The following is an 8,364-nucleotide window of genomic DNA, read 5'->3' as shown; positions in this document are numbered from 1 at the left end:
TCGAATTTGTTGGCCTTTGCGACGTTATAGCTACATCATCACAAACCCTAATAGATATGTTCCTAAGTTGTTCATAGCTTCCCTCGTCAGCTCCCACCTTTTCCAAGTAACCATTCATGCCATATGTTTCACGTCCCACCTTTTTTACCAAAACGTCAAAGCCACTAGTGCCTAATGTCATATGGACCCATTCATTGATCACATCCATTACACAGGTATCAATTTGTACACGGTCGACACTAAAGGAGATGCACAATTCTATCACGTTATCACACCCAACCACCTCACCTCATTGGATTCTAATTAACCTAAAAGTATCCACAGACCATGCATGTAAAGGGACCCCAAAGCATTCTAGCCACACTCTTCGAGTTTCACTTCTCTCCGACTTGTCCCACATCCACACACTATGAAACAACTATATTAGGCTATTCATTTTGAATGTGTAACTCTCTTCTGCATTCAAGAGACTGTCAAAGGTCAACAAAGCATTATATGCACCCATTTCGTGCACCTAAATAACATGAGAAAAATTATTCGCAATCGATTCCTTCAATGACCTGAAGTCAATAGCCTTCATCATTCCCCTAACTAGGCTTTTCTACAACTAGACGAAGTTTTCTTTCGTGACAACCACTTCCACCTTCTTTGTCCACCCATTTCCATGTGGATCTTGAACTGTTTTCTCCTTCGTCAAATATTTATTGGAGATAGCTGAGATTTTCTGGGTCTCTTCTCTTTCTTGTAGCATTTGACGAGCCATAACATTTCGAGTATCACCTCTGTGATGGATCTTACTCGTGTCTTTTACCTCGGAACTTCTCTTGTATTTAGCTTTCCCCACAAAAATAACCTTGCCTCTCAATCTCATACGATTCATCTCTGTTGTAGCCTTCAAGGCCCCTCCTTTTGTTGTGTATCGTATAAACACAAAAATGTATATACCCCCATTCTTTTGTTTTCTCGATAAGTATATGTCATTTATGCATCCAGTCCAACTAAACAGTTGAAACAGTTCTCTCTTTGATATGTCTTCTGGGAGATTATCCACAAAAGTTGAGAAGGACTCGTTCTCCAATCGTCGATACTCTTCTCGGATCCAAACTTTAGTATCCTTGACATGACCTATTGTTCCTCCTCTTCTACAATTAAGTCATCAAGACAGTCACAATGCAGCACATCACTCTATAAGAGCACATCACTATATATAAGAATCACAAAACACAAAAGAGTAACACAGCAGAGCAGCCATCGATAATCAATAATCAATTAATTATTCAATCTAAGTACAATTAAGTTATCAAGATAATCACAATTTAAGCACAGTTGAGTCACAAAACATAAAAGTTAGCACAATTTTAATAAAGACTAACAAGGTTACCCAGTGAGCTAAATCAGCTAATCATTCAATGATTCAATCCAAAATAAGAAAACAGAATACAAATGTACAATATAGCACAAGAACAGAGCTAATCATTCAATGATTCAAATTTTAATATGAGTAGCACTAGCAGAATCTCAAACAAAAATCAATACTCAGAATGAAGAATAAAAAACAAAAATTAAAAACAAAATGAAGCCATTGTGCATTGCCTTTGTTCTGAGCTTAGCAGAGGGGCAAAAGCATAACAGAGATAGAGACCAGGAAACGAGCGGGACAACGATCACTGACCGTCAAAGAAACAGCACGAAGAAGGTTAGATTTCCAAACGGAGCAACAGCAAAAAACAAAGAACAAGCACTAGCAGTGAGCACTGACATTCGACGGACAATAGAGAGCGGTTGATTGTGACGGACGATGGCGACCAGGCGATTGGTGAGAACGAACAGGGGTTGGAGACTTCGAGTCTTAGAGAATGCCAACAGCACGAAGAGGGAATCTCCAGAGTGTGATGGGCGACGGCAACGGCAGTCTCTCATTCCGACAGTGGACAACGGACGGCAACAGCGATTGGTAGTAGCAAGGGGTTTTCTTTGGTTGAGGGGAGTTTACTTTCTAAAGGAAGGAGATTGGAAAAGGGGGTTGGGGATGAGATTGTGTAAAATAGTGATGGACAGGCAAAAAATGTGAGTTAGATAGAAAGAAGTGAAATCGAGGATGAAAATGAGTCTAGAAGAAAGAAAAAGGATTCGAATTGGAGGCAAAATTAAAGTCACTAAAATTAGAATAAATCAATCTAATTTAGAATTTAATTTAATTTAAAAATAATTTATTCCATTTTTAAAAAAATTAACAATTTGACATTGACACCTAGGGCTTGCAATGGATAGGGTAAGGTAGGGTTTGGACCCTACCCAACTCTACCCGTGAGTTGAAAATTTTATTAAAACTCTACTGTACTTTACCCGCTATCCACACCCTAAAGTTCTAAATCCTGTCCTACCCTACCCTATTCGTAAAAATATCAATTTTTTTCAAAACAAATATAAAATTCAATCATTCCAAATTTCATACATATTAATAAAATAAAAAATAAAAAATTAATGCTCTAAATTACTAAATTAACTAATTAGTTTAGTGATTGCTCACTTATTACAAGTCATTATATGAAAAAGGTTGTGGGTTCAATTTTCACCTCTTTTATTATATATACCTAATTTTTATAAAATATATGTTATATATAGTGTGCGAGTAGAATAAGATACACCTTAAACATGTACCCTATTGATCTCTACCCTATCTAAATGGTTGGACCGGATAAAAAAGGTATTGCCAGCCCTATTGACACCAGCATGTCCAATGTATTGTACTCGAAATATATTTATAACAATAAATTCAACAATTTAATAAAGTGTTCATACTACATCTCCGATTAATTTTGTGTACTTTATTCAATTATATAAAAATAACATTTAGGTGAATGTGCCAATGTGGATGTCAAGAAAGTGAAAGGAAAAAAAAAAAAATACAAAGGGTGTTTCTATGTGATCTCACGGAGCTCCTTCAAGCATTCATGCTCTCTTGGATGCACGCTGGTTTCAAGAATGAATATACTGCAATAAATTGCAACATTTATCAGTATATTAAATTTTGGGTTAACGTTTTGGATTTTTTACAAACTCGGAAAAATAGAAATAGAGAGACGAAAACTACGTTTATGTCCCATTTCTTTTTTCAGAAGTTTAGAAAATATAAAAATCTTTTGTATTTGATATTAAAAAAGCTTTATCTTTTGTATTTTGGGTCAAATTAAAGATCAAACTTTAGATATATATTTTGTTCATAAATTTTCTTTTATTATTTATAAAATTATTTATTCTAAAAGTTTAAACAAATAATTATATCACCAATAATTTATAATGTAACTATCATTTTTGTAAACATGTTTTAAATTATTTTTGTCATTTTTTTAATTTTAAAATTGTCAAATCTCTGGGATTTTCAAAGGTTGTTTTCAAAAAGAGTAGTAATTGTATTTCATAAAAGAAAACAAAAGTTACTGGCAACAAATCAAGAGAAGCCATAACATAAATAATACATTTTGATATTTCAGTCATTAATGACTAAAAGAACAAAATAAAATTTTTTAAAATATCTATATGAAAGTATAGTTCTTATTATCAGTATGTTCGTTGGGAATATAAACGTGAGTCATTCTATATGACGTGCAATTTTGGTGTCAAAGAAAAACAAAATAATGAAGTACGAAAATGAACTACACGGAAATTTCGTAGTATAAATTAAGGGCAATTTACTTAAATAAATAGAATAGAAGAATGATTTGTCTAAATGTGCAAAACTGGTTGTTGTTACGTCGTTGTGCAAAAGCTCATTTCTATGTAAACCGTGGCAACCCACCACGGTTTCAAAACGTGTATAAACCGTGGCAGGTCCCAGCGGTTTATGGGCAAAAAATATTAGAGTATAAACCGTGGTAAGTCACCACGGTTTACGAAGGAAAGATGGCATGCATAAACCGTGGAGAGTCACCACGGTTTATGAGAAAATTTTGTTGCACATAAAACCCGGTATCCCACCGCGGTTTACGTGTGTATAGCTATATAAGTAATCCGCTGAATGCTGGGACGGATCATTTGGGAGAGCAGAAAAGAAAGGAAGTTGTTGTTGTGTTGAGAGGATTTGGTTTTGGAGGTTTGAAGGAGGAGTGGGTGGTGGAGCCAATGGAGGGTGAGGATCGCTTGTACCGACTAAATGGCGTTGCTCACGTGGCAGGATATATCGACGAAGAGGTTAGTTACTATTATTGTTATTATTATTGTTATTAAAATTCATAGTAATATAGCAATTGATATTATTAGGAATATTGTTAGTAAAAATATTTTATTATGTTTATTTGTATTGTTATTCTGATTAATGTTATTTACATAAATATTGATATTATTATGGTTACTGTCAATCAAATTGTGAGGCGTTTATTAATATTGTCTACGTAAATGTTAATATTATTATCGGTATTGTTAGTAATGCATATTTTATTATGCTTAGTTATCTTGTTAGTCTGGTTAATAGTTTTGTTGTAAAATATTTTATTATAAATGTTAAAATTTTATTGAAAAATATTTTTTTTTCTATATTTATGTTGTTATAATGAGTGCATAGTATTCGTAGCTTCACTGTTTATTACCCACGTTTTGCAGCCTAGTAGGGTTATTAGCGCTGTTAGGAGGCAGCAGAATATGCCCTTACATGACCGGATTATACCGTATCTGGAGACTGCGGGCTTGTATCATCTGGCTAGACTAAACAGTCAGTGGTTCTGGGTTGATGAGTCTCTCCTTAGCGCATTTATTGAGCGGTGGCGTCCGGAGACCCACACGTTCCACATGCCGTTTGGTGAGTGCACCATTACTTTACAGGATGTCGCGTATCAGCTGGGTTTGCCGATTGATGATGCGCCCGTTAGTGGGTGCTTGACTGAGTTTGAGAATCTGATGGAACACGGTAGACCAGCATGGGTGTGGTTCCGGGAGTTGTTCGGGGAGTTACCTCCACAGAGTAAAATCAAGCAGATGACAGTGTGCTACACATGGTTCCACGAGAGGTTCCGGGTTCTCCCTACAGATGCTACTGATGAGACCGTGCGTGTATACGCACGTGCTTATATCCTGATGCTGTTATCGTCTCAGCTGTTTGCGGACAAGAACGCAAACCGGGTCCACCTTCGCTGGTTGCCTTATTTGGCATCATTGGACGACTTGGGCAGATATAGCTGGGGCTCGGCTGCATTGGCCTGGTTGTATAGGTGTCTTTGTCGTGATACACACAGGAACGTCGTTAACTTGGCTGGGCCGCTACAGCTACTACAGTCTTGGATTTTCTGGAGGTTTCCCACTATCAGGCCCACTGGTTTTGACCGGTTCGGGTTTCCTCTTGCATCCAGGTAGGGTTTAGTATTTTCCGTTCATAAATTGTAAAAACAGCATGTGTTATTCTTTGTTTTGACATCATTTCAATTAAAATTGTAGGTGGGCTGAGTTTGTGCCGAGGAACGATGCAGGGGCACAGAGATTAGTTTCCACACGCCTCGCACTGGATCGACTGCGTGTCCACGATGTGAGTCATTTATTTATTGCTGATACTTGAACTAGTTTTCCTTAAATGTCATTGTCTCATGAAACTCTTACTGTTTCGATACAGTTTGTGTGGGAGCCTTATTCTTCTGTTGATGTTGCTGCTGTTATTCATCCGGAGATACTAGCTGACGAGCACCGAAGGCTATGGACGGCCGTCACTAGCCTGATATATTTTGCTGCGATCGAGTGGCACCAGGTCGATAGGGTTCTACCCCAGTTCGGCGGTGTTCAGCATCTCCCACAGCCAGCTCTGAACATAGTCCTTCAGGGATAGGTGGGAGAAACCCCTGCTTGTAAACGTTGAACACCTCACTCATAGGATACACCTCGTGAACATATGATGCCCAGTTAAGCCGGGAGTAGGCGCAACACGCAATGGCGTGGCAACAAGGATAATGCAGCGCCTGAAAGTGGCCACAGTCGCATCGGTGATCTTTAAGGGAAACTCTATAGCTACCCAGCGAGAAGCTCCCGGTTGGTGTTGTCTCCGCGACGGTGTACTCAGACTGATGCCTGTCGTATAATGTCACAGTGAAGCACCTAGAGTCTCTTAGGTTCCGATCAATGGCCTTGACCAATGCCTGACAGAATTCATGCCCAGATCCGAGTTGTGCCTCTGCTGTCTGTCCCCGTACCACAAAAAGCTGAGCAAGCCTCCTGTAGGTTGACTTAACCAACGATGTGACCGGCAGGTTGCGAGTTCCCTTTAGCACGGAGTTCACACATTCACTGATGTTTGTGGTCATGTGCCCGAACCGTCGACCAGCAACCTCATGTTGGGTCCATTTGTCATACTCCATCCGGTTGGCCCAGTCACACATTGCTGGATTCTCAGTCCGCATGATGTCAAACCAATAGTAAAACTCAGCCTCAGTCTTCGCGTAGGCAGCATTCACCAACATCCTCCTTGAGTCCTTACCTTTGAACGTTAGGGCGAAATTCGCAGCCACATGCCTAATACAGTAGGCCCGGAAAGCCCGAGGAGGCAGCCACCCAGTCTCAGGTGCCTCAAGCGCAGCCTTGATCCCATTATGCCTGTCCGAGATAACAAGGATACCCTCCTGAGGAGTCACATGCTCTCGGAGATTGGACAAGAAGAATGACCAGGACTCTGCATTTTCGCCCTCCACAAGGGCAAATGCTATCGGGAGGATGTTCGAGTTCCCGTCCTGAGCTATCGCCAACAGCAACGTCCCTCCATACTTCCCATACAAGTGGGTACCATCAATACTGACGAGGGGCTTGCAATGCCGGAATGCCTCGATACAGGATGGAAATGTCCAGAAAAGCCGGTGAAAGTACACCGTGGACTCATCAACCCCACCACCAATCCGAACAGGAGACGTCTTCAGCACCGTGATTGTTCCCGGCATTGTCGCCTGGATCCCTAGCATCCAACGTGGCAACTCCGCGTAAGACTCTTCCCAATCTCCGTATATTTGTGCCACTGCCTTCTGCTTAGCCATCCAAACCTTCCTGTAACTAGGCCTGAAACCGTAATCAGCTTCTGTCGCTTGTTGAAGTACCTTTACCGTAACCGCAGCATCGGCCCTAACCATAGGAAGAATCCTCGCACAGATAACGTGGTAATCCAGCTGACGGTGATCACTTGAAATAGAAGTTGCGAGGCATGTGTGTGGCCCATTGTACCTCCTAACCTCCCAAGTCCCCTTTCGTGATCGAAGCGCTACACGAATCAACCAATTACAACCCTTGCCGGATTCCTTGCATTTTCCATGATACTTTACATGATCCGATTCGATGACTCTGTACTCAACACCTCACCGGATGCTATAGTCCTTTACACTCAGCACAGCTTCATCTTTACTCTAGAATGATTGCCCAATCTGAAATTCTGTAGAAGATCCCCCCACTTTGTTACCACTGTCTTCCTGTTGACCAAGAGCTTCCAAGTTTAGTGTGGAGAAGTGTGGAGGGTACTGATGAGAACCAGAACCTGAAGGCCGATGCTGCGCATGTGGATCGCCACCTGTGTCATCGTCGCTGTCACCATCGATATCAACAGGCTCCTGGTCAGACTCATCGTCACGCATTGCATTCTCTACTTGATCAGGCCCACCAAAGTCCTCGATATAAGGTACGAGGCCACCACCGGTGCCCACAACGTGGGGAGGCTCAATGACTGCTGCATTCTCCAAAGGTACAGAACCAACAACCTCTGTTCGGTCTAAATCAGTCGCAAATGAAGGTGATTGAACCGGCGGAAGATACGGTCTGACCGCAGGCATAGAACTAGATGCACCACCCGCGGCAGCTGGGCCAGGAACTGGAGCGGATGCCCCAGAACTATCGACACCAACCTCCAACTTCGCGAACAACTCATGGATTCTGATCTCCGGAAAACTCCTTACACAGTAGAACAGAACCCTAATATCTTCATCAGCCTTAACCGCAAAGGTTTCATACTGAACACCGGTCGAGACAACCGCCATGGGAATCTTGTAGAATAGTTTCTTCACCTACTTGCTTCCCAACACGCCAAGCTTCTCCAAGATGCTGTTCTTCAAATCTGACAAACTCATCGACGAACTGATAAAAATACTCAGTGGTTCTCTGTCGGTAAACTTCACACCATGGCTTTTGCTTTTTCTTATTTTCCCAGAGTAATGCACTAAGGCAAGAAAACTCTCTTCCTCACTAGCCATTGTGAGAATGATCTCTTATGGAGCTTGAATCACCCACATATATATAGACTTCCCGTCATAGTAAACCGTGGAAACCTACAAGGTTTTTTGCCCATTATTTACCCTACATAAACCGTGGTAACCCACAAGGGTTTATGTGCAACAAAATTTCCTCATAAACCGT

At 40.9% G+C, this 8,364-nt stretch overlaps 2 protein-coding genes across 2 annotated transcripts; both read right to left on the bottom strand.

The window, feature by feature from the left end:
- Positions 608–1,252, bottom strand: LOC107647693 (sex-lethal homolog). Its single transcript, XM_016351751.1, has 2 exons — positions 1,239–1,252; positions 608–1,142 (listed from the first exon to the last, which is right to left on the bottom strand). The coding sequence occupies exons 1-2, from the start codon at positions 1,250–1,252 to the stop codon at positions 608–610; spliced, it is 549 nt and encodes a 182-aa protein (XP_016207237.1).
- On the bottom strand, positions 5,694–7,094 carry LOC107647686. Its single transcript, XM_016351745.1, has one exon. It carries the CDS (start codon positions 7,092–7,094, stop codon positions 5,694–5,696), a length of 1,401 nt encoding a protein of 466 aa, XP_016207231.1.

Source organism: Arachis ipaensis, chromosome B01 (assembly GCF_000816755.2).
Source record: "Arachis ipaensis cultivar K30076 chromosome B01, Araip1.1, whole genome shotgun sequence".
Classification (NCBI taxonomy): domain Eukaryota; kingdom Viridiplantae; phylum Streptophyta; class Magnoliopsida; order Fabales; family Fabaceae; genus Arachis; species Arachis ipaensis.
Note: the sequence above shows the minus strand (reverse complement) of the source record. Positions and strands in the feature narration are given on the sequence as shown.

Bases quoted from the DNA above. Each gene is read 5' to 3' on its own strand.
- LOC107647686 (XM_016351745.1), bottom strand. From the start codon at position 7,094: ATGGTTAGGGCCGATGCTGCGGTTACGGTAAAGGTACTTCAACAAGCG.